The 25,463-nt window shown below is 52.8% G+C and overlaps 1 protein-coding gene across 1 annotated transcript in view; it reads right to left on the bottom strand.

Annotated features, from left to right (window-relative positions):
• Positions 1-7,870: 7,870 nt before the first annotated feature.
• The window catches only part of DYNC1H1 (dynein cytoplasmic 1 heavy chain 1), an 80,788-nt gene continuing 63,195 nt past the window's right edge, over positions 7,871-25,463 (bottom strand). Inside the window, exons 51-78 of the mRNA XM_021715554.1 lie at positions 25,033-25,153; positions 23,333-23,528; positions 22,657-22,774; positions 22,354-22,569; positions 21,447-21,659; positions 21,232-21,359; positions 19,100-19,253; positions 17,879-18,025; positions 17,631-17,781; positions 17,217-17,470; positions 16,994-17,128; positions 16,816-16,910; positions 16,502-16,676; positions 16,251-16,326; positions 15,356-15,516; positions 14,992-15,103; positions 14,829-14,889; positions 14,613-14,736; positions 14,414-14,527; positions 13,599-13,769; positions 13,109-13,326; positions 12,910-13,013; positions 10,551-10,762; positions 10,012-10,165; positions 9,075-9,217; positions 8,755-8,923; positions 8,419-8,546; positions 7,871-8,230 (exon numbers count right to left, since the gene is read on the bottom strand). Coding sequence (XP_021571229.1) covers positions 8,102-8,230; positions 8,419-8,546; positions 8,755-8,923; positions 9,075-9,217; positions 10,012-10,165; positions 10,551-10,762; positions 12,910-13,013; positions 13,109-13,326; positions 13,599-13,769; positions 14,414-14,527; positions 14,613-14,736; positions 14,829-14,889; positions 14,992-15,103; positions 15,356-15,516; positions 16,251-16,326; positions 16,502-16,676; positions 16,816-16,910; positions 16,994-17,128; positions 17,217-17,470; positions 17,631-17,781; positions 17,879-18,025; positions 19,100-19,253; positions 21,232-21,359; positions 21,447-21,659; positions 22,354-22,569; positions 22,657-22,774; positions 23,333-23,528; positions 25,033-25,153 — 4,179 coding nt within the window. The 3' untranslated portion in view covers positions 7,871-8,101. The remainder of the gene's footprint in view (positions 8,231-8,418; positions 8,547-8,754; positions 8,924-9,074; positions 9,218-10,011; positions 10,166-10,550; positions 10,763-12,909; positions 13,014-13,108; positions 13,327-13,598; positions 13,770-14,413; positions 14,528-14,612; positions 14,737-14,828; positions 14,890-14,991; positions 15,104-15,355; positions 15,517-16,250; positions 16,327-16,501; positions 16,677-16,815; positions 16,911-16,993; positions 17,129-17,216; positions 17,471-17,630; positions 17,782-17,878; positions 18,026-19,099; positions 19,254-21,231; positions 21,360-21,446; positions 21,660-22,353; positions 22,570-22,656; positions 22,775-23,332; positions 23,529-25,032; positions 25,154-25,463) is intronic.

Here is a 25,463-nt window from a genome sequence, read left to right as displayed (position 1 = left end):
CACCTCAGCCTCCCAAAGGCGCGGGATTACAGGCTGAGCCACCGAGCCCGGCTTGGGTTTTCTTTTAAGTAGATAATTCTGGCTGGGCACGGTTGCTCACACCTATAATCTCAGCACTTTAGGAGGCAGAGGCGAGAGGATTGCCTGAGCCCAGGAATTCGAGACCAACCTGGACAACTTGGCGAGACCTTGTCTCTACAGTAAATATTAAAAACTTCCAGGCATGGTGGTGAGTGCCTGTAGTTCCAGCTATTCGGAAGGCTGAGACAGAAGGATCACCTGAGCCCAGGTCGAGGCTGCGGTGGCCATGAGCATGCCACTGAACTCCAACCTGGGTGACAGAGTGAGACTCCAACTCAAAAAAAGAAAAAAAGAAAAAGAAAGTTCTTTGAAAACTCATTCAACTGACCTTACTGAGATATCAGTTATAGTAAAACCACCTTTGTGGTACATAGCAATTTTTTTTTTTGAGATGGGGACTCAATCTGTTGCCTGGGCTAGAGGGCAGTGGCACAATCACAGCTCACCACAGCCTCGGCCTCCTGGGCCCAGGCAATCCTCCCGTCTCAGCCTCCTGAATAGCTGGGACTATAGATGTATGCCACCACGCTTGGCTTTTTTATTTTTTTGTAGATACGAGGTCTCACTGTGTTGCCTAGGCTGGTCTCAGACTCCTGGGCTCCAGTGATCCTCCTGCCCCAACCTCCCCAGGTGCTGGATTGCAGGTGTGAACCACCATGCCTGGCCTGTTCTGGGTTTTGACAAACACATGCTATCGTGCAATCACCAGCACAACCAAGACAGGTGGCTTCTCCTGCCCTGTGTGGCTGGCCCTCCCCAACCCCGGCAACCACTGATCTGTGCTCTGTCCCCTATAAACGTAATATTTTTTAGTTTAGTGAAAAGTCCTCACCTGATTTCCTGCGCCATGGCTGGTCTGCGGCACGGCCGACCCAACTGCATCCGGGCAGCGTTCAGTGTGGCCAGCGCCAGGGCCGGCTTCCAGAAGAGAAATGCGCGCCGTCACTTCAAGGTGCTCACCTGTCCACCACTCCTTTCCCTCGCAGTGGATTTGGGGGGCAGGGGTGAGAGGGGTACAAGGGTAGGCAACCCGGACAGACCCCGCGGGCCCCAGGCCTGATATCTTGGCCCTGGAAATATCTGTCTCAGTGGTTCATGCTTCCTCTCTGTAGATTTTTTCAGCCTTCCAAAAAACTACAGATGTTCAAATTCCAGTGTGTCTTTTTTTTTTAATTAATCAAAAACAAAAGAGGCTGGGTGTGGTGGCTCATACCTGTAATCCCTGGACTTTGGGAGGCTGAGGTGGGAGGATCACTTGAGACCAGGAGTTTGAGACCAGCTCAGGTAACACAGCAAGACAACCATCTCTATTAAAATAAAAACAAGGCCAGGCGCGGTGGCTCAAGCCTGTAATCTCAGCACTTTGGGAGGCTGAGGCAAGGGGATTACCTGAGCCCGTGGGTTCACGGCCAGCCTGGGCAACATGGTGAGACCTCGTCTCTACAATAACTTGAAAAATTAGCCGGATGTGGTAGCGCGCGCCTGTAGTTCCAGCTACTTGGAAGGATTGTTGAGGTGGAAGGGTCGCCAGAGTCCAGCAGGTTGATGCACTCCAGCCTGGGTGATGGAGTGAGACTCCAACTCAAAAAAATAAAGATAAAATAAAAAAATAAAAACAAAACAATACACAACAAAAAACAAAACAGTTGCCTTCCTTGGCAAGACTGGGTTGGGTGGGAGGTTCTAGAAAGTCGGACGCATCTGTGAGGAGGACCTGAAACTTTCCAGCATCTTCTGGCTTTGGGTCAGGAAGCAGTGTGGGCTCTGTGTAGATCCGTGGATTGTTCCTGTCTCTTCCCATTGCGATAGTGAGCACATCTGGCTGCTTAGTCTCTCCTTGTCATGTTCCTGGCATTGCTTTTCCTGTTTGCAGTGGCCCAGGTTTGCTTTTCAGTTCCTCAAACCAAAGCCATGAAGGGTCCTCATCTCTGCTCAGACTCCTGGGAGAGGCTTTTGTCTCCCCTCCCCCACCCCGCTGGGGCCATCATCCTCTGAGTGTCTGGCACCTGCTGGTGGGGGCAGTAGGTACCCACGCTTCTTTTTTTTTTTTTTTAAGTTGGAGTCTCACTCTGTCGCCTAGACTGGAGTGCAGTGGCCGCTCCCGGGCTCTCGGTCACTGCAGCCTCGACCTGCTGGGCTCCAGCGATCCTTCCGTCTCAGCCTTCCGGGTAGCCAGAATTACAGGCATGCACTACCATGCCCGGCTGATTTTTTGATTTACTGTGGAGATGAGGTCTCGCTGCCCAGGTGGGTCTCGAACCCGTGGGCTCAGGCAATCCACTCACCTCAGTCTCCCAAAGTGCGGGATGACAGGCTGAGCCACCGAGCCGAGCTTCCACACTTCTTTGAATACAGTACCACTGCCCCCTTGATAGAAAGGAACATTCACGTCTGTTTTTGTCCAGGTCAATTACAAAAAGAATCACATGGACTTCGCTGAAGGTGTCTGGAGAGAGGTATGTTACAGAATGATCCAGCAGCCGCTGTGTTGAGATAAAGTCTTGCTGCGTTGCCCAGGCTGATCTCAAACTCTCGGTCTCAAGTGGTTCTGCCACCTTGGTCCCCCCAAAGTATTGGGATTACAGGCATAAGCCACTGCACCCAGCCCCACTTAGAAAATTTTAACCGTTTCTGGAATAAATAACAGCGTCGACTGTCTCAAGAGGAAAAGAGCTCTGGGAAGGTTTTCACTACCCGAGTAGTGACCCACGGTGGGTGGGGGGCGTTCCTGCATCGACTCAGCTCTGGACCCTCCGTGGGGGCTTTCCCACCGTGTTCCGTGAGGAGTGCCATGACTGGAGATGTGCATGTGCTTAGCACACACTGAGTATTATATTCTCAACCCAAACACTCAGTGGTCTGCACGGGGGGCTCTCAGCATATCCAGGGAGACGTTTTTACGTAGCTTTGGATGTTCAGAAGTGCAGTTTGCCTGCAGTTAAGCTCAGGAAATGACACTGATGTAGCAGTTGTTCGGATTAGTCTCGGGGGACTTAGAGGGACTCTGGAGGCCTTGACTGCGAGAGTCGGTCAGGAGCACTGAGACAGGAAAGCAGAAGACAGTGGGAGCAGGGAGTTCGGTAAGAAAGGGGGGTGAAGAGGGGTCCTCATGATCCAGAAAGCTCCGCAGAGCCCCCTGCAGTGATGGTCACACTGAGAGGCATTTGGGTGGGCTTGGGAGTTGGGTGGCATCACCTGCGGCTACCTTGGGAAGTGGGCACCTTTGCCCAGGCTGGAGTGCAGTGGCATGATCACTGCTACTGCAGCCTCGATGGGCTGGGCTCTGGCGATCCTTCCGCCTCAGCTTTCCAAGTAGCTGGAACCACAGGCGTTCGCCACTACACCTGGCTAATTTTTTGATTTTTTTGTAGAGTCGAGGTCTTACCAAGTTGCTCAGATTGGTTTCAAACCCTGGTTTCAGGCAATCCTTTTGCCTCCCAAAGTGACATCATGCCCAGCCAGTTGGGCACCTTTGAATATAAGGTTTGGCTGGCTCAGTGTGGTGATCTCACGCCTAATCCCAGCACTTAGGGAGGCTGAGACAGGAGGGTTGTTTGAGCACGGGTGTTCCAGACCAGCCTGGGCAACATAGCGAGACCTTGTCTCTACGGAAAAAAAAAAAAAAAAAAAAAAAATCAGCTAGGTGTGGTGGCGAATGCCTGTAGTTCCAGCTGTACTAGGGAGGCTGAGGTGGAAGGATCGCCCAAGCTTAGGAAGTCGAGGCTGCAGTGAGCTGTGATGGTGCCACTGCACTCCAACCCGGGTGACAGAGTGAGACCCCAACTAAAAAAAAAAATTCACAAGGCACGTCATGCCAAATTTGCCAACATCAGTGACGGGAGAATGCATTTGTGCATGTGTGTGTGATGCTTCTTCTGTCAGAAGCTGCCAGCGGGCTCAGAAACATTTCTGTCATCAGCTTTTAGATCCTTCTGATGGCAACTCAGAATACATCCCCAGTCGTTCTGACTCTGGCTTCACTGGCTGTCATCTGGGTGACAGGAGCTGGAAGGTGGCTTCACGTACCCGGACATCGAAGGGTCCGGAGGGTGTTAACAGGGAAGACGGTCTCTCCTCACAGATCCCGGGCCTCGGCCTAAGAGCTGCCGTCTGGGCCCCTGTGTCCCTGGACACCCACGATGTGGACATGCGGCCCGAGGACTCTAGCATGATGCAAGACCCGGTGCCCCGGACAGCCCAGACCCTCCCCGCTCGCCCACAGCCCTCTGCGACTGGCAGACACAGGCCGAGCAGAGCCAGGGGGGCACGGCCGCTGCCCAGACTTGGGGGTGAGCGAGACAAGGGGCCCAGACTCTCCCTCTCCAAGAGAAAACTGGAGCTGTTCCTTACAGCACCTCAAAAAAGCAAGAAAAGGAAGCAGGCCGTGACCTGACCCTAGCCCAGGTGAGTGGACAGCCCAGGAAGGAATCCTGGCCTTGCGAGGGGCGGGCTCTCAGCTGCTCAAAGCTGATGGTGATAAACAAATCTATTTTTTTTGAAAAGGGGTCTTGCTTTGCTGCCCAGGCTGGAGTGCAATGGCATGATCATAGCCCACTGCAGCCTCAAACTCCTGGACTTGAGCGAAGTTCCCACCTCAGCCCCCTGAGGAGCTGGAACTACAGGCAAGCAACACCACCCTCAGCTAACTTTTACATTTTTTTTTTTGTAGAGAAGGGGTCTCGCCATGTTGCCCAGGCTGGTCTCAAACTTCCACCTTGGCCTCCCAAAGTGCTGAGATTACAGGCATGCAACACCACCTGGCTATTTTTTTTTTACATTTTTGTAGAGATGCAGTCTCACTATGTTGCCCAGGCTGGTCTTGAACTCCAGGCCTCAAGTGACCCTCCTATCTCAGCCTCCCGAAGTTAAAGGATTTTGTTTTTGAGTCAGAGTCTCACTCAGTCACCCGGGTTGGAGTGCAGTGGCACGTTCATGGCCACCGCAGCCTTGACCTGCTGGGCTCAGGCGATCCTTCTGCCTCAGCCTTCCAAGTAGCTGGAAACACAGGCGTGCCACCACCACGCTCGGCTAATTTTTTGATTTATAGTAGAGACAAGGTCTCACCAAGTTGCCCAAGATGGTCTTGAACCCCTGGACTCAGGCAATTCTATCACCTCTGCCTCCCGAGGTGCTAGGATTACAGGCGTGAGCCACCACTCCCAGCTGTTAAAAGTGTTTTGAATGAAACACGTGACCCTTTTTGTCTTAATAACCAGGTACTCACTACTTAACTTGAAATGGGTTTCCAATTTAGGGAAGGTCCTTGTGGCTGCAATTGACCCCACCTCTCCTGATCCCAGATAATTAACTTTAGTTTACTCAATATTTTAAAACTAGTGCATATTCTTGGAACCCTGAACAGTGGGGTTCCTAGTTCCCTAGCTCACTAAGTCTTTGCTATGACCTCTGCACCTAATCCTTACACCGTGACCTTCAGGGAGGGGTCCAGCTCTCAGGATTGATGACAAGACTGAATTCTAGAAAGTAATTTTTTGTTTTGTTTTTGAGTCAGGGTCTCTCTTTGCCACCCAGGCTGGAGTACAGTGGCATGCTTATGGTCTTCACAGTCTTGATCTCCTGGGTCAGGTGATCCTTCTGCCTCAGCCTCTGGAGTAGCTGGTACTACAGGCATGTGCCACCATGCCTGGCTACTTATTTATTTATTTTTGGAGAGATGGTCTCGCTATATCGCCCAGGTTGGTCTCGAACTCCTGGGCTCAAATAATCCTCTAGCCTCGGTCTCCCCAAGTGCTGGGATTACAGGCATGAGCCACTGTGCTTGGCCCAGAAAGATTATATGTACATCGGTATGTATGTATGTGTTTTTGAGTTGGAGTCTCACTCTGTCACCCAGGCTGAGTGCAAGTGGCACGCTCATGGCCACTGTAGCCTTGACCTGCTGTGCTCAGGGATCCTTCCATTTCAGCCTTCCAAGTAGTTGGTACTACAGACACACACCACCACACACCCGGCTCTTTTTTTAAAATTTATTGTAGAGACGAGGTCTTGCTGGTCTCAAGCAATCCTCAACTCCACCTCCCAAGGTGCTGGGATTATAGGCACGCGTCACTGCGCCCATCTAGAAAGAGGGATTTAAAACAAAAGGAACCAACCAGGGCCTGGGTGAGCTGTGGTGTGGACTGTGGACAGGGCTGCAGGCCTCTGATGACTCGCTGACACTTGATCCTTATGCCGTTGCCCTTGGGCTTGTCGGTTTTGGCTCCACCTGTCGGATGATGGCGGTCTCCAGGTGGCAGAGCTGGAAAGTCACGGTATTTTTAGTAGCTTCCTGAGCAGCTGGGACTGCGCATGCCGCCACCTGCCGCCACCGCCATGCCGGGCTACTTTTTCCTTTGCGCAGCAGCTGAATGAAGAGCCGTTGGTTGGTGCTCGTGGTGGGTCTTCTCTCCCTGTTCCTGTGTTCACTGAGCTTTCATTCACCTCCTAGTCAGCAGGAGCGGAGTGCATGACTGGTGTCAACGTGGACGGCAGCGTCCTCCTCTCCGAGTCCAGCGCCTGCCGCAAGGCCCCAGGACCATGCAGTTCCCAAGTGCCAATAAAACGGATGTCAGCACAGGGCTGCTGGTCATGCCTGTGGGGTCCTGGCTCTGGGTGGTGACTGAACCGGGCCCTCTGCCTAGGCTGCCTGCGACCCCTTGACAGGGGCAGAGCCCGCAGGTCCCTCTTTCTGCCCCCACGCTGCCAGCTCTGCTAGGCAAGGACAAGGGCTGGTGGCCTGACCTTCCTGACCGCAGGGTGGGTGGGTAGAGCCCCAAGGTGCAGGTCCTACTGTGCAGCTGGGAAAGCCACCGTCCCCAGGGGTGCCCGCGTGGCCTCCAGAAGGAGCCCTGGACTCTGGCACGGTCCACAGGACATTAGGTTGGGAGACAGTGAGGAAGGGGCTCAGGTGCTCCCCGTGGAAGCAAGCCCCTGACCTTGGAGGAAGCTCAGTCCTGGGTCTGGTAACCTATGCCTCCCCCCAGGTGTCCCTCAGTCATGTCTGGTGGCCAGGGGTGCTTCTGCGTGTGGACTTGGGGCTGCAGCTCACCCGTCCTCAGGTACAGGGCCTGGCTCTGCATCGCCCCGCATCCCAGCCTGGGCCTTCAGGATAACAGGACAGCGCCCCTCTCCTGTGTGCCCCAGAATCCTCACTCAGCTCGTCTCAGCCCACATGGGCAGAAGCCGAGGCAGGGGTGAGAACACTGTGAATGCTGGAGTCTGCGGACTCTTCGGACTGCTACGGGCAAGTCCCCACTCCCAGCACCATCACTCACTATAGAAACGCTCAGAATCCTGACTTACTGTTCAGAGAAAGACATTTACAAAGGGTCCCGATTTTCAATCAAATACAGCTTTGAACTACAATCAAGCCCCCAGGGTCACTGACAGAGTCCAGAATTGGGCTGCTCCAGAGATGCCGCCTGAGGTTGGGCGGGGGCCGGGCTGTCGGGACTCCCCGACTGCCCTGCTGGGGATGGCTCACACATGGGGGGCGGGGAGGGGGAGGGGGAGGACACCTCGGCTTCAGAGCCTGTGCTGAGCCCGGGCTCCTCCTCGCTGATCCTGAGGGCTCTCGAGAAACACCAGAAGCCTGTTGTCACGGGCCCACCCGCCACCTGAACACGCAGGGCAAGCAGCCAGCCACGCGGGCCTCTGCCCATCACCAGAGTCGTGGGGGAGCGACTGTGCGAGGGCTGGTGTGACTGCGCAGGCGCGCGAGGCTCTGGACTGCTATTGCGGGGTGCAGCCCCAGCACTGGAAACCAGAGCTGAGAGAGAGGCGGAGCTGGTCATGCTTAGTGTTTTATTCCAAGCGCGCCATGCCGCAGCCCTCCAGGACACCGCCTCATGTCCTTCCAGTCCCAACAGTCCCTGCCGTCAGCGTCCACTCGGCTTTCTCCGCCTCAACCAACTACTTTCTCTTCGCAAGCTCAGACCGTCCAGACGTTTCAATAATGAACAAAGCTAAATACAGACTTTCACCATTACAGAAAGGGGGAGTTGTACACAAGGGTCCAGGTCTACTCGGTGCACAGAACTGCCACGCCCCGCTCGTAGAAGCTGCGAGGGTCCTCCTTGGTGGCGATCTCGAAGTCAACAGTGAAGATGAGGTCTGCGCGGGTGAAGTTCAGGTAGACAGGCAAGGTCACCTGGAGGAGCACAGAGGGGTCCGCTGGTGACGGAGGGAAGGGCCAGCACGTGGGAGGTGGCAACAGAAGGGTCTGCGCAAGGGGGAACGGCTGGCATCTATGAAGTCGATCCCCAGCGGTGGCAGAAGCCCAGGTACAGGACGGGGGCAGTGCTGCCCTTGTGAATTCCAGGGAAGGCGGCTACTCACCACGTTGGCCTTCTTCTCTGCGTTGGTCTGCTTGACCCAGCGCAGCTGTGTCAGGGGCAGGACGGTGGAGATGGCGTTGGAGAGGGACAGCTTGTTGTTACTGCATGTGGCTCCTTGGAGCTTTAAGCCTGCGTGGCACAAGTCAAACCCACCTGGAGTGAGTGCAGCTGCACACACCCCTGCTCACAGGGACCCTCCCGTAGGCTGAGGTCCGGACAGCTCTACCCGCCACCATCCGGTTGCCTTAAATGTATTTACCCTCAAAGTCACCTGCAAGCAGGCACAGGGAAGGTCACCTTCAGAGAAGGGCCGGTATTTTCTGAGACGCCAACTCACCCGTGACCCCAAAGCTGCAGGCATCGAGGGTGGCGCCCTGGGAGGTGGTGACGTTGACTTCCAGGCAGAGCTCCTCCAGGGACCAGCTGTTGGCCTGGGCCACGTACTGCCGGGTGGCAGTGATGTATGCCTCAGGCACAAACAGGCCACCCAGACACACGTGGATGTTCTGTAGAAAGAAGTGACCCCAAGGAAGGAGCTTGGGTCAGACCCGAGCCTGGGCTTGTTCCAGAGTGGTCCCAGGGCTGCTGAAGTTTTGTGCTGCGCACCCAAGCCCGGCTACTGCTAACTGCCCAGCCCTCCTGATCGTCTTCCCTCACCTTGAGCTCCTTGGCACCGCCGGATGCAGCTGCCTGCGAGATGTTCTGCAGCTGCTTGATCCTCTCGCTGAAGTCGGACACCCACTGGATGACAGTCATGCCGGCGGGCACCGTGTAGTGGGACCAGCTCCGAGGCAAAATCCCTGCAAGTGAGACACAGAGACCCCATTGGCCAGCGTCGGTTCAGACGACTCCCCCAGTGCAGGGGCATCCCAAGCTGTGCCCACACATCTGAAGCTGACGGAGCTGCCTCCTTCCCTGGCTGCTCCGACGCCCCCAGGGGGCCACCGTTCACCTCTATTCCTCTACACTCAGAACAGAGCAGGCCTCAGGATGTTCAGGTCCCATCAGTAGGAGTTACATAGTTACATATGACATCCAAGTAAAACCACAGCTGACCTCCCATCACACGAATGGCTCAGTGCACCCGGCAAGTTGGGCTCTTGGGGCCGATGGGAGGATGTTGGGGGCTTCCGTACCTTTGGACAAGCCCAGGCCACCTGCTCCTGGCTCCCCAATCCTGTCCATGACCCTGGCCCTCACCCACTACCATCCCCCATGAGGCCAGTGCCACCACACTCCCCATTCACTGTCTTGGAAGGCTTCCTCCTGAAAACTGTAGAAGTTCATAATGACTTTAGTCAATGTTCAGTGAAGCAGCATAGAAGAAAAACAAATTCTCGACCATTTCTAAGCCCTTCACCTCCCACCCCCAAGTAAGAGCACGGAGCTGCCCTCAGGGTCTGCAGAGAAGGAAACATGGATGTGTAAAGCCTGGCTGGGGACAGCACATGTTCAGAGCACGGCAACACTCTGAAAATTGCATCCTGCTCTGAGTGTGGTAAGGGAGACCCCACCTTGGGGTCTGGTCGTGGCCAAGGCCCCTGGAGAAGACAGACCACCCTGGCGCCCACATCAAGTTCAATTTCTCAAGTACCTTTCACCAGCTCATTGATCAGTGTGCGCAGGTAGTTGGTCTGTTTCTTCTTTCCTTCGCACACTTGGACGACATCAGCAAGGTCCTGACGAACGTCCTGAAGTAACTTGGCTCCCATCTTTACCTCTCTCTCAAAGAACCTGAACAACGGATCCTAAGCCATGTCGGCAGAGGATGGCACCGAGTGAGAAAGTGATGGGAGAGGTCCTTTCTCAGCAGAGGAGAGACCAGTCAAGTAGTCACCCCCCCCCCCAGGACCAGCCTTCTAGGACGACTCACAGCTGCACCGAGCATGGCCTTGAAGCGGCCTTGCACAAAGCCGGGCTGGTCAGAAACTTATGGTGACCCCTGCCCGGCCCCATCTCAATGACTCTCTGTAGGGGGAGGGCCAGTCACCCACCTATCTCATGGGAGACGGGCCATCCCAGTTTACGAAGGCAGCTCATCCTGCCCAGAGCCCAGACTCAGCTGTGAGCTTGCTCCGAGGCAACACCGGGTCTGTGCTCCTCACCAGTGCTCAGGGACTAAGCTCCAGCTACCTTGATGTTCTCCACGGTGCGCTTCAGGTGGCTCAGTGTCTTGGGGATGAGGTGGAGCCAGTTGGACGCAGTGGTGTGCAGTGTGCGCATCCAGGCGGGGCGCCCGTCAGATGTGGAGTCTGTCCTCGTCTTTTTCTCGGTCTCTGCGTAGGCCAGGTCGTCCTCGTCCTCCAGCATCTGCATCTTCAGCATCTTACTGATCATGTCCACGCCTAGGCCAGCAGCCCACAGCAGTGGCAGGAGTGGGGTGGGGGAGAGAATGGCAGAAGATGGAAGAGGAAAACGGACTTATGAGTTTACACTAGAATTAACTGCAATCTGAAAGGTACCGCGCATTGTGCATGTCCCTAAGGCACAAAGAACGGCCTGGCCAGAAAGGTAGGGAGAAAAATGCAGACGAAAACTGTTACCAGGTCAAGCGCATGACTGTCAAAACTGAACCAGCTGGCCTAAGTCCAAGTTCACCATGACACCTGACGCTCGTGCTCGGGGGTCTCTAGTAGGAGGGGCCAGAGAACAGGTGGCTGTCGTGGCCTGGAGTCTGTGACTCCCACTGTCCACAGTGTGGCCGCAGCTACCCCGAGCCACATGGTGCCTGCTGCGTGCTCTAGCCCCTGCTCACGCACTCGGCTTGCCCTCCCCGGGAAGTGTGGCTGTGGGTAGGGCAGCTCTCAGAGTGCCAGGAAGCAAGCTTGTGAGCATGCTGCCTCCTGGAGGCTGGACTATGGAGGAAAAGTGGGGCTTCCTGGTGAGACAGGCATGGCCTCAACCCCGCCTCACTGCCCGGCTCTAGAGGGGTTGGGTGGGTGATGGGATGACAGCCCTGGCACAGCACTGGTGTAAGATGAGGCTCACAACCCGGCTGTCATAGGCCTAAGGGGCATCCCCGGAGCCCAGGTGTGGAGGACCATGCCATGGTTCATGGCAAGTGCCACCCAGCATGGCTCTCATACTGCCTCTGGAGAGAAAGCTCCAACCCGACCCTGGGAAACTACTCGGCCTCAGCTCTTGTGGCCTCCTCACTAGAGCCACAAGACTCAATGCTACCATCCCACCTTTCCATCTCCCACGGCCAGTTTGGTTTGGAATCCCGAAGCAGTTGATAAGCAGGTTCTTGGTGGGAGACAGCTGACCCCACGGGAAGCAGCATGTAGCCCGCAAGATTGTCTCATCCAAAGGTAAGCCGTGACTAGCCGTTCTCCTGACAGCACTCAAGAGGCGGCCTGAAACTACCCGTCTGAACCCTGCCCTATAACCAGCGCTGGAAGCTGCGGCAAATCCCTTTCTCTTCTGCTCTTTCCCATGAAGAAAAGTTCTAACTAGATCTAGTGTCCTCAAACTGGCACGTGGTCACTTGGAGGACTTGCTGAGACAGACTGTTGGGTCACCCCAGTTCTGACTGAGCATGGCCAGGCTGGGGCCTGGGAATCTGTGTTCCTTTTTTTAAGTCGGGTCTCACTTTTGCTACCCAAAGCCCCCAACTCCTGGGCTCAAGCGATGTACCATGACCGGCTGATTTTTTCTGGGAGATGAGGTCTTGCCATGTTGCCCAGGTTGGTCTCAAACTCATAGGCTCAAGTGATCCTCCCACCTTAGCCTACCAAAGTATTGAGATTACAGACGTGAGTCATCGTATCTGGGAATTCGTGTTTCTGAGTTCTGGGGAAGCTGACACTGCTGGGCTGGGAACCACACTTTGAGAACCACTGGACTAGAGGGTTTCTTTGGTCCCTTCTGGCTTGAAGAACTTAAAGAGTTATGAAGAAAGGAACATCTCATAAGTAAAAAGAAAAAAAGACTGATAAAAAATGTTTTCTAGGCTGGGCACGGTGGCTCAAGCCTGTATCCCAGCACTTTGAGAGGTAGAGACCTTGACTCTATGATAGATAAAAAAATTAGGCCAGATGTGGTGGTGCATGTCTGTAGTTCCAACTACTTTGAAGGCTGCGGTGGAAGGAATGCCTGAGCCCAGCAGGTAGAAGCTGCAGTGGTCGTGAGCGTGCCACTGCACTCCAGCCTGGGCAACAGAGTGAGACTCCAACTCAAAAAGAAAAACGTTTTCTAAGAAAGAGATTAATCACTTAATACCAGGTACTTTTCAATTCTTGAAGAAAAAACTGAAACTGTTTCAGAATGTAGGATGAAAATCCAAATGTAATTTCCAAACTTAGTCACATGGGCATCAAGCCTTTCTCTAGCACTGAGTCACACTGCAGAAGAGACACCCATCAGTGCCAATTCTCTCTTCCACCTGCCCCAGAAGTAGGGTGGGGACAGGGAAGCGGGCACTCCAGGAAGGAGGCAACACCGTACCCCTCACGTGGGCAGGGGAGGCTCCGAAAGCGGTGAGGCTACCCACCCTGTGTGGTAAGGAGGACTCTCTCGGCGTTGTTGGGCAGGCCCAGCCAGGAGGGCGTCTGGGCATCGGGGAGCAGCTCCACCCACTGCACAAACTCCTCTCGCCTGGAAAAACGCAGGTGGGGAAGAGTGTGAAGGGCTGGCAGTGAGCAACCCAGGCGCCCTGGCATCCCGACTCCCTGTGCTGGCAGGCGCCATACCTGATACCGTCGGGCATCTGGATGTCTTTGTGCCCGTCGACCTTGCACGCCAGCTTAAACTCACTGTCGAAACTCTTGGTTGTGAACAGACGCTCCAGGAAGGTGTTGAGCAGACGCTGGTCAAACTCGTTGTCCACGCGCCCGCCATAAATGGACTGCGCCATCAGGGTCTTCAGCGCCGACCATGGAATCTTATCCGGTGAGATATTCTGCCTGCCCTGAGTGAGAAAAGTGCAGGTGTCAGGCCAGCACTGAGGCATGAGAGCTCCTAGATCCATGTGTGCAGACGGAGGAGGTCCCAGCAAGCACCGGCGCTATCCCCCAGGGGCACAGCTTTCCTCCTGATGGCAAGCAGGCAAGTCCCCATTGCCTCTGTGCTTTGGCTACCACGAAGGTCAGCATGTTCCTCTAAAGCGCCCTGTGCCTGAGTGCCAGGCCCTGACACCCACCCTTGGCACACATCACCCATCTGGGCACAGCCTATACTTGCCTTGGCTGTGTCGTCCAGCCACGTGTCCACCGTGTCACAGGCTGACCGCAGGTCAGATTCCCCAAACTCGTACTTCTTAGACCAGCCCAGCGGTGCATATCGAAGGCGTTCTTGGATGATGGCGTGAAACCAGGCCAGCAGGAAGTACAAGCGAGCACGCTCGTTGGGAGACTGGGCGAGGGAAGGGACCAAGGACAATCGTCAGAAGCAGCACCCACCCTAGGACACAGTGCAGGTGTCAGGCCAGCATTGAGGCTTGAGAGCTCCTAGACACGCGATGGCAATAAGCTAGTGTGAATGTTGGTGCTAGGAAAAAAACATGCTGGCTTTCTTCTTAATAGGGACGTTATCCAGTGGCACTATTGAGAGAATTTACTCAGTCAACAGAAAACGAGGAAGACTGATTCTCTAGAAATGTCAGCAAAGGTGGATTATGCAGAAAATAAAACAGAACTCATGAAGCAGAACTGATGCAGACCTGGCCGCAAGACCCTGCTCCTGCCCAAAAGCATCCTGGTCTTTACTCGATGCTCAGGAGGGGTCTGCTTGGCCTTGGGGCCAGGCTTGGGTGGCAGATCACCCACCACCCACTTGCAGCTTCACTGCAAGTCTCTCTGTTCGCCTGCGACCTAACCATCACAATCCAAGACCAAACATAGCTTCTCTCTCCCTGTTCATAGAAGAACATTTTGCCTCAGCTACAAAGTAAAATCACATGTGCAACTCAGCACACAGTGTGGCTGGGAGACACAGGGCCCGCTCGGAACCCAGGGGTGGGTGGGCCCGTGTCCCTGGGGTGTGCACGGAGCAAGTACCTTGCAGATCCGTGACACGGGGATGCTGCTGAACGTCCTCAGCATGTTGGCCTTCACCCCTGGTGGTGGCTCGAATACAAAGATGCGGCCTGCACGAAGCAGATTCACCGGCACCTAGAGGAGAGCGTGACTTTGTTACTACCTGCGCTCAGCAGAAGGGGGCAGTAGCCGCGCCGTCACCTCCCGCCCCAGCATGCACCTTGGGGTTGATCTCCATGGTGAGGAAGAGCCTGAAGCAGGCGTGTGGCTGCAGGGAGTGCAGTTTCTTCTCCAGCTGCATCAGCCAGCCTGGGGCCAGGTGCACGTTCTTCAGCATCACCCACCTGCACACACACAGTGAGAGCCGCAGGACATGTCAGGCCTCCTGCTGGGAGGCCCGGTGACCAGGCTTTCTAGAGCACACAACCAGGCCTACCTGCCCGACTTCACTGCAGTGTTGATTGCCTTGTCCGCCTGGTTGAAGCCTTCCGCTGAGCCTGCACGAGGAACCTCGGTGTTAGCAATGGCAGCCCTGGATATCACTGCCTGCCCTGGGTCCCACGGGGCTTCTACCTGTGACACCCACCAAGCGCCCTTACCAATCGCAATGGATGTGATCTGCGTGTTCTGCTCAGCTGCAAGATCCTCAACGTGCCCACTAGCGTCATACCCTGGCACAGAGCACATCAGGACAGGGGTGTTTGGCTTCACCTGCAGATGAGGAAAGCGGACTCAGATGTCATGCCGGCAGATGGTGCACACTGTCCTGGAGAAAGAGCCCTGAGCAAGGGCCAGGGAAGATGCTGTGGGCCTGGAGTGTGGGTACCATGAAGCCAGGCAGATTCACAATCTCCTCAGGAGAAGACTGCAGTCAGGAATGGGCACAGAAGCCAGGGCTGCACCAGGTGCCGCAGGGAGACAGATACACGTCTCCAGGGAAGTCAGTGTGGGCTTGGCTGTTACCTCTGTGCCCACGATGTGGGTCAGGTCGAGTGGTTGCTCCATGATGGACATAAAGGACTCCCCGAGGTTTGTGGACACAAACACGTGGGCCATGGCAAGCAGGCGGTCAGGCCGAAAAGCCTGAATCAGGAGCAGGCGGTGGATGGCTTGCCCGATGGGTGCTGAAACAAACAGTGTGCAGGGGTGCGTGCTGGTGCAAGCACGCACTGGGAGATGCCCTCCCCTGCCTGGACTGCTCTTTCCCAAGTACCCGTGCTGCAGGTTTAGCTCAAAACACATCTCGGAAATCATGATGCCTCTTCTGGCTCCCTCTGCCCCAGGAGAAGTGATTACCACCTCCCGTGCCTTCCACAGGCCCTCTGGACACTCCATGACATCACCTTACCACCTGGGCGTATCCCTAGGACAAGGTGCCATGTACTGATTTCTAAATTACTCCACTAACATCCACGCACTGCAGAGCACCTGATGGTCCTCAGAAAGGGGGCTCAGGTCTGTTGCTGGGTACAGAAGCACCCCAAACTCTGCAGTCTATGTTCCTCAGCCTGGCTAGCCTGGAGCCTGGTCTAACACATTCAAACAGGGTTTATGCATTCCTGGTGTTTGTAGTACAGTCAACTACCCCTTAGTGACAGGCAAGGCCTCCCTAACTGTGGCCCTTCTGGTCTTTGGACATGAATGAAGCAGGGATGGGGAAGCTTTTGATTTTCCACTTTGAAAGCCACCTCCTGTCAAGAGGCCAGCTCCCTAAGTGGTTCCCTGAAGAGTGCTGGCAGTGCAATGCTCATCTCAGGATCGGGGACTTGGTATGTTTTGGAAACATCCTTTTAAGCAGCAAACCCCACCTTCCACTTAGGTCTTGAGAGGAAAGAGTAGGAAGCAGGCTGGGACTTACTCGCAGGTGTGTCTTCACTCCAGAGGTATGGCACGGTCTGCTCCGGGGAGCTGCTATCCAGCCAGATGCCAAATTGCTGTGGAGGCAAAGGCAGAAGCACCCATAGAGCAGTGCTGACCCAGGGTAGGGGCCCATGTTTGGTGCGAGTATGCAGACACCGCATTAGGGTTTATATAGAGTGCAGGTCCTTACTGCCAGTTTCCCAGGGAAAGGCCCACATCTTTACAGGGAACATTCAAAAGAACAATCACCTCATCTGCCTGGACCTTTGCAATGAGGTCTTTGAAGGCAGGAAGACAGCTCAGTCTCACCACTGCCTCTGCCTGCTCGACGGTCAGGCCCTGGATCTTGGGGGTTGAGCCAGCACTCAGAACAATCTCCTTCCCTCTCAGGAAATGCTGGAACTCTGCATCGTAGGTAGGCTCCCTGTGAGGGGCACGACAGGTTAGAGAGGGTCTCATGCTCATCCCTATTGCCACTTAAACAGTCGTGATTTAAAGAAAAGAAAAAACGAGAGAATCTGAAACAACGGCACTGCCTGGGGGTAAGGGCAGGGGGTGCCTACCCCACGGTGCCCTTCAGCTTGATCCTCGCCAGCAGCATGGCGAAGGTGATGTGGTCCTGATGCAGCATGCCTCGGGCCACCCGATTGAACGCCACCTGGGACAGAAGCAGGACGTGCTGTGGCTCCCGCAGAAGCACTCTGCATCCTCTCCCTGGGAGGAAGCAATGCCTTGCTCTACCTGGAAGAGGTCCTTGGTGATAATGGACAGGCGCTGAGTGTGGTCGGTGACGCCCTTCAGGTTGGGGTTCTCGTACAGGACATTGTGGTAAATGTCCAGGAAGAACTGGAGGGAGTACTGGTACAGGAAGTGGATCTACAAGGCAGCACAGATGGCATCAGCCAAGTCCCCCTGCGCCCGGCGAGAGCCAGCCCACGAGCCCCACCAGCGGCTGGGCGCCCACCTGCTTGAGGGACTCCATGGTGAAGTAGATGCTGCTGCAGGCAGTAGAGAGTGGGAGGTACTGCTGGGACACGGTCTCCACCTCCTGCATGACGATGTCTGTCTCCTCGACCTTCCGAGTGACCTCTGCAGCCTCTCTCTTGAGGTTCTCCAGGGTTGTTATGATCGTGTCGTCATCTAAAATGCGTCCTTTCACCTCATTGAGGGCTTGTAGCAGAGACTTTTCCAGCTGACGTAAACGTAACTGAAATTCCCCTTAAATGAACAAAACATTCAGAGTTGGCTGTGGTACTTACTCTCGCTGACAGGGAAGCTCTCAGCAGTGTCTCCCGTGAACCTGAAGTATCCTACTCCTGTAAACACTGTGCTTGCTCAGCTGCCCCAACCATCCAAAGCCACAGATCCAGGTCTGTACCTTGAAGTTTAAGAAGGTCGGACCGTTTTTCATCCACATCGGGTCTTTCTGCTTTAAGTACTTCATTTAGACACTGGCTTTGTAAACTGCTCCGGGTGACTGTGAAATTCACAAAAGTAACCCGGGAACAGAGATCTGGTGGGAACTCAACCTGCCACGACGGAGAACAGAATAGTTTGTCTTGTTAATATACAGCTGCAAAACCAAATCCTACCATATGTCCCTGAGGGAACCATCCCATTACTTACAGTTGGATCCCGGGTAGACAGGAAGATGACAAACGATGGCGACAGATCTATGTCCTGGTCACCAAGGGTGATCAGCACTCGCCCCCCTGTTCGCCGAACTTCACGGTTCAATACTGGATTCAAAACCGGATCATAGCTTTCCACATCCTGAGTGACACACAGTGGGATGTCATGGTTAGAGTTTTCCAGCATTTCTCTTTGCCCAAATGGTGTGTTGACATCCTATGCTAGGTAAATATGCCATCCTAGATAAATACACTGTCCCAAACACACTCAGCCATTAGTTGTGGCAGCCACTGGCTACATGTGGCTACCTAAATTGAAATTAAAATAATAAATTCAGTTCCTAGTCACACTGGCTACAGGAAGTGCTCAACAACCACATGTACCTAGTGGCTATCACACTGGACAGCATGGATCTTAAGACATTCCCACCCCTGCAGAAAGTTCTGATGTACAGTGATGATCTGGACCCTCTGACTGGAACTTTAAAGGCAAATACTAACTTTGCTGAATTTCTTTCTTTCTTTTTTTTTTTTTTTGAGTTGGAGTCTCACTCTGTCGCCCAGACTGGAGTGCAGTAGCATGCTCCCAGCTACCGCAGCCTCGACCTGCCGGGCTCCGGAGATTCTTCTGCCTCAGCCTTCCAAGTAGCTGGAACTACAGGTGCACGCTACCACGCCTGGCTAATTTTTTTGATTTATTGTAGAGATGAGGTCTCGCCAAGTTGCCCGGGCGGGTCGCGAACGAAAATTTTTTTTTGAGTCGTGTACTCACTCTGTCGCCCAGGCTGGAGTACAGGGGACACTCACAACCACTGCTGCCTTGACCTGCTGGGCTCAGGTGATCCTTTCGCCTCAGCCTTCGAAACAGTTGGAACTACAGGTATATACTCCTATACCCAGCTAATTTTTTTACTTATTGTAGAGACAAGTTCTCGCCAAGTTGCCCAGTCTGATCTCGAACCCCTAGGCTCAGGCAATCCTTTCACCTCCACCTCCCAAAGTGTGGGATTATAGGTACTGCGCCCAGTTAGAACCATTTCAACGTTTTATGCTTGCTCTGATCTCAAACAAAGTCTTACAAAGTTCAAAATTCATCAGTGTTTGTATTATGTAATTTAGCTTTACTTCATGCTGGGTTTGAAAACAGCTAAGTGTGGCCCTAAAAGGAATTCCCTCTTGGACACAGTGTCTAAAGAACTCAAAGGAAAACACGAACCTGGACGAGAAGGGGGTTACCGAATCTCAGTGCACTCTCCAAGTTCTTTCTGAAGGCATCATCCAAGAAGCTGGTCCGTGTGATCTTCCGATCTTTATATTCATTCATGATGAATTCTGTGGCTTGTCCAGAGGGGTCAATGATAAGCGGATACCTGAGGACAAGGCCACAAAGGAAAAGGCTAAAATATCCAACAGGGAGCACAGGAACACAGTTGGCAAAGTCCTTGACAAGACAGAGAGAAAGCCCATTACTACACTTGAGTGGTTTCCAGAGGCGTTTCCAGACTTGCCAATAACAAAGCATGAAGAACTTCTGGAAAGGAGGTCCTGTGTACTATGGACTCTGCCAAGGGTGCCACAGCCAGACCCTCTCCTCTCTGGGACGAGTGCTCTCTCATCATATCTCAAGCAGGCCTTTCTCTATGTGCCAAGTATGTCATGTTGGAGTAACTGCTCCACATGTCACAGCCCTTCCAGACAGCGGACTCCTATACTGTAGACACCACACCAAAGTTGCAGCAGCATTAAGGCTGATATAACAGAGTTGAAACTGCCAGGGCCCTGTCAGATTAGACTACCTCAGTTCATTCTCACAATAACCTCAGGAGAGAGTACCGTTACCAAATCTGTTTTACAAAGAGGCTCCTGTGATTTGTCCAGGGTCAAGGTAATTAAAAACAGGTAACATACATACAAGCTTCTACAGAAGCAATCAAAGGGTGAGAAGAATCACTCTGCCCCTGCCTTCCCACCCCCATTCTTTGGTGACTGGAGTCCCTTTTCCAGGTGCGTATTGTCCAGTGTATCGTGAAGAGGTTTAGGCACTGAGAGGTTTAGTGCATGTGAGCACTGTGTCGCTGGGGGCGCATACTTGACCCTCTGCTCTGCAACCGCCCATACCTCGTTCTACTCTAACATCCTGCATCTGCAAAGCCCACCCAGCATCCCGCTGTAGAGAACAAAAAACTGATAACTGCCCCTACTGTGGGACGCCTGAGCTATTTCCAGTCTTTGGTAGCACACACATTTCATCTTGAGTTTGTCATTTCTCACACGTGCCAGGCTACGCTGGATAAACACCTAGAGGTGGAACTCCTAGGTTAAAGGGTGTGTATATTTTTGTTTAGGTAAATCCAGCCTTGCACACAGACTGTACCCACTGACCAACATTCTCATCAGCGGCAGCTGGTATGACACCATGTACCCCTAGTCCAGGGTGGGACCCGGGATTTGCTCATAAACTTTGAAAGGTATTTGGTGGAGTCTTCACTGTGTTCCAGGACAATGACATTACAAGGGCCAAATGAAGGTTTCAAGGTACTCAGAGAAATGTAGAAAGAAATCTTGGAATATGTTCAAAAAAAGAGAGAAGGGAAAAAGAACCTTAGGTTGCAGAGAATCTATAGGAAGGCCCAAGCCCCACTGACAGAGGCAGCTTCTACACAAGTGGTCCAGAGGACACTGCTAGGATCTCAGCCCAAGTCCCTCATGCTGGCAGGCACATCCTGCTTCTTAATCTGGCCTACCAAACACAAAAACACCATTCCTTTAACTAGCTGGATATCTTCAGTTTTTGTAATGTTTTAAGAGGGGTTGTTTTGCGGTAGCTCATGCCTGTAATCCCAGCACTTTGGGAGGTGGAGGTGAGAGGATTGCCTGAGCCCACAGGTTCAAGACCAGCCTGGGCAACATAGTGAGACCTCGTCTCTACAATAAATTAATTAGTTGGTTGTGGTGGTGCAAGCCTGTAATTCCAGCTACTTGGGAGGCTGAGGCAAGATTGCCTGAGCTCAGCAGATAGAGGCTGCAGTGGCTGTGAGTGAGCCACTGCACTCCAGTCTGGGTGTCAGAGTGAGACTCCAACTCAAAAAACAAACAAGAGGGTTGTTTCAATGTCCACTCTCCCCACAGTCCTGCCAATCAATTTTAGAAGGTTAACACAAAAGTGCTCACTGCAGAACAATTCAGACACTCTAGCACAATAAGACCGGTGCACCCCACCAGAGCTGGCACTGCATGCCCACACCCCATGCTCTGTTCCTCTCTTCAAACAAAGCTGTGTTTTAAAAATAATTAAGATGGGGTCCCCACACATCCAGACTTCTCCCATCTCCTCCCAGCTGGGCGTACCTGTTGAAGCGTTTCAGCATGATGGCGTTCTCCGTGCACAGGTCATCGGCGGGCAGGGAGCTCGCCTGCCAGCGCAGGCGCTCATCAGCATTGGAGAGGTACTCTGTCCTGGCGATATCTGTGCGGAACTGAAAGGCGAGCCGCTTACCTTCCTCTTCCTCATCACCACAGCTAGCGCCCTGCGCACATCTTTCTGGGCTCCCTGTGATCCTTACCTGGATGTTAGCTTGCTGTAGGTGATGGGACCAGGTAGTGAACAAGTTCTGACGCATCTGCTGGTCAAAGTAGCCTGCATATGCAATAAATGCAGCCGACAGGAGACAGTCCCCAGCAATGGTGGACATCTGGTTCTTGAAAGTTTCACTTGTTTTTTCCCATCGCTCACGTTCAGCAGACAGACTCTTCAGAAGAGCAGTGCTCCGGTTCACCTAAAAAGGAAGGCAAGCCAGGTGTGCAGGGGTCAGCCCTTCAGGATTCATACTGAACACAAATCAGTTCAGCCACGTTAGTGCTCAAGTTGTCCACAATCCCAAAGGACACGAGACCCAGATCACACACAACTAATGACCACACATGTCTCGGAATCCCATCAAGGCACAAGCTGAATTCTGAGAATTTGACTTTCAGCCTTGAGACATTTGAGTGAGCAAAGATGGGAGTAGCAAGAGCTCTGGGCAGATGAAGCAGCTGGGGAGGCCTGAAGGGAGGAGAGATGAAAGAGCCTGTTCTGAGGATCTGACAGAGGAGTGCAGTGTGAGCAGGCAGGACAGCAGTGGAAAAGGATGGCGGGAGATGGGAGACCGCAACATGGAGGCCCTCGGGGGTAGACCTGATAGGCCTGGAGCTGGTGGGGGGGTTTACTGGCTCTCAGCTGTCCAGCTGGTATCAATCTAGCCTCATTAACACCACTTAGTCAATACTTAGCACTCAATATTTTCCAGGAAAAAAGTCAGCAGGGACCTAAAAGACATGAAAGACCTAATCTACCAGAGCAACATGGTACGTGAAACCCACAATCCAGTGTGCCAGCTCAACTTCCGTGAGAGGCGGCCAGGGGGCGCCTCCTATTAAGCCATGCTGAGACAGAGCTTTAGGGGATGTGCAGATGAATGACGCTCTTACTTTGGCCTCGACGGCAGCCAGGTCTGCCTTGATGGCCTGGGCTTCCGAAATCAGCACGGCGTACTCCTCCTTGTAGCGGGCAATGCTGGCTTCCAGGTCACGGATCATCTGCTCCACCTCATTGGCCTTCTGCTGGTTGTCCTTGGCGTCATCCTCCAACTTCTGCAGCTCATTGCGCAGAGGCTCTACCCTCTTTAGCATGTCTGCATAGTTAAGCTGGGAAGGGCAAATCAGAAGCTGTTATCCAAAAGTGACAAGAAAAGAGGCTGCCTTCTGCATAGGAGCCGTGGCTGTGCTAATCACCTGTGCAATTGCCCATTTCACCATAGGACCACAAGCCAGGGATGCCCGATTGACGATTTCATAATTGTAACTTGGATTGGACATGTAGTTTTTCTTCATCTTCTCCCTTATGGCATCACTGCAAGACAGGCATTATGTTTCTAAGCACATGTAGGATGAAAGAATTTTCATGCAACCAACATGGGACGAACCAAGCTGGGTGCGGCGGCTTATGCCTATCATTCCAGCACTTTGAGAAGTGTCATTTAGGAGTCACTCAGCAAATCGGCAATGCTTAGCCCCTACTTAAGTCTTCCTCGAGCCCAGGGGTTGGAGATCAGCCTGGGAAACTTGGCAAGACCTCATCTCTACAGTAAATCAAAACATTAGCTGGGCATGGTGGTGGCACACACCTGTAGTTCCAGCTACTTGGAAGGCTGAGGTGGAAAGGGTTACCTGAGCCCAGCAGGCCAGGGCTGTGGTGGCCGTGTGCCACTGTACTCTAGCCTAGGTGACAGAATGAGAGTATGACAAAAAGAAAAAGAAAAAAAAAAAAGAACCAGAGCCAGCTCCTACCTCATCATCACTGAGGGTGAGCGAGACCAGCCCCAGGTTCTCAGATGGAAACTGAAAATGCTCTTCTCGACATCTGAACGGTGTCTACCAGCCCCAGCAGCTGCCCTGCATCCCCACGCACCTGATCTCCTCTGCAGAGAAGTTGACAATGGTTGGGATGAAGTTCTCCCGCATGATGATGGAGCGGATCTGCTTCCAGTCTGTGGTGCTCTCCCCCAGCAGCAGGCAGATGGACTCCAGCGCCAGCTTCACAGCTGCAGGAGGGTTGGCCATGGACCGCACCTCCACCAGGTGCTGCTTCTTGATGGACTTCACAGCTGAGCAGCAGTAGGAGCGGATGAGGGTTGGCGGTGTGAGGACGAGAGAGTAAAACATGGTGAGAGAGAACTCAACAGCCAGGAACCCCGACTCCAACGAGAGAAAAGCTGCCGCTCAAAAGAGCTGAGAAGTGGAAGACTTTCTGTTGTAAACTTTCTGGAACAGCGTAAATAGCCAATCTCTTAGATAGCTAGAAGACCTTACTGTACTAAGCCTTAACTGTGAGCCTTCCTCAAAGAGCACAACATCACCTATGAAACACCTCACAAGTCCTCATTCACTCTATTTCCATAAAGATGAAAACATTTAGAAAATGTAATCGTATATTTTATACAAGCTCAACACAGATATGTTTAATTTGTGACAATTCTTTTTTTTTTTTTGAGTTGGAGTCTCACTCTGTTGCCCAGACTGGGTGCAGTGGCACACTTCCAGCCACCGCAGCCTCAACCTGCTGGGCTCCGGTGATCCTTCCGCCTCAGCCTTCCAGGTAGCTGGAACTACAGGCACACGCTACCATACCCAGTTAATTTTTTATTTATTGTAGAGACGAGGTCTCGCCAACTTGCCCAGGTGGGTCTTGAACCTGCAGGTTCAGGCAATCCACTCGCCTCGATCTCCCAAAGTGTTGGGATTACAGGCTTAGCCACCGAGCCCGGCCAATTTACGACAATTCTTACAAGTTGTCTGATAGGCTGGGTACATACGTAAAATTAGCGGTTCTAAAAAAAATGGCCAATGACTTCTACACACTGAAGTATATGATTTTCCAGCCTGAATTGTAGTAAAACACATTTTAAGTACTTAGAAGGTGCGAACTAAATTAAATTCTCATCCAAATCAAACTCTGAATGAAGATCTATAGGTTGGGTGGTGCATCTGAGCCCATCTCGTGGTGTGATGGAAAAACTTTACAAACCACTGGGTTACTGGAAACAGGTTAGATACTAGTGGGCAAGAAGTGAGCACTCTGCTGCAGAAACTGCAAACTGAAACAGAGGGCAGGATACTGCCCTATCTCTATAGCATCTCACAAGAACGTAAGGAATGGAAAAAAGAAGAGTGACTGCCATCAGTACTTAAATGAGTAATCGCGGGCACAACCAGAACCCTCAGAAATAATTCCAAGGTGGCAATATTTCTTGTGAAATTGAAGTCAGGGATTAATAAGTAGCATATTTATGTAATTATCAGCAGATCTTTAAAATGTATATGACATAAAGCTTATTTTGTCAACTTTCTCATATAAGAAGGGTTCCACTATGGTAAATACAATCTAGCTTTACAGGAACTTTGCTTTAAGAAATGAAGACAATCAATCCTAGTATTCAGAAAAGGCTTCAAGTACTTATGAATATCTGAGTATTTACAGTTATTGGAAATGTGCATAACTGGAACCTTTGAGGGAAGTCCCTGTGCACAGCTTGGTCAGTTGAACTCTACAGTGATGCTGAGGGAGAGTACGCTTTCTAGAAAATCAAGCCCCTGACAGTATGTACATACCATTCTGGGCCTCGATGACAGCAGGCTCTACCTTGTCAAGATCTTCTTTGACACTCATTTGTTTGTCTGCAATTACTTCCTGCTGCTTGTGCAGCTGTTCCTGAATTTCCTGGCTCATGACCTAGGGAGGAAGGAAGACTTAGGTAGGGGCTAAGCACTGCCAATTTGCTGAGTGACTCCTGAATGACACTTTCACTCTGCTGACACACACACTCTCTCCTTCTCGCTAATTAGTTAAACCCTAAAATCCACCTCCAACTAAATTTCCTTTCCTCTTTCTTTTTTTATTTTTTTGAGTTGGAGTCTCAGTCTGTCACCCAGACTGGAGTGCAGTGGCCGCTCCCGGCCACCGCAGCCTCGACCTGCTGGGCTCTGGCGATCCTTCCGCCTCAGCCTTCCAAGTAGCTGGAATTACAGGCATGCGCTACCAC

The sequence above is a fragment of the Carlito syrichta genome, unplaced genomic scaffold (assembly GCF_000164805.1).
Source record: "Carlito syrichta isolate Samal-C Ts95f unplaced genomic scaffold, Tarsius_syrichta-2.0.1 Scaffold307187, whole genome shotgun sequence".
Lineage (NCBI taxonomy): Eukaryota > Metazoa > Chordata > Mammalia > Primates > Tarsiidae > Carlito > Carlito syrichta.
Note: the sequence above shows the minus strand (reverse complement) of the source record. Positions and strands in the feature narration are given on the sequence as shown.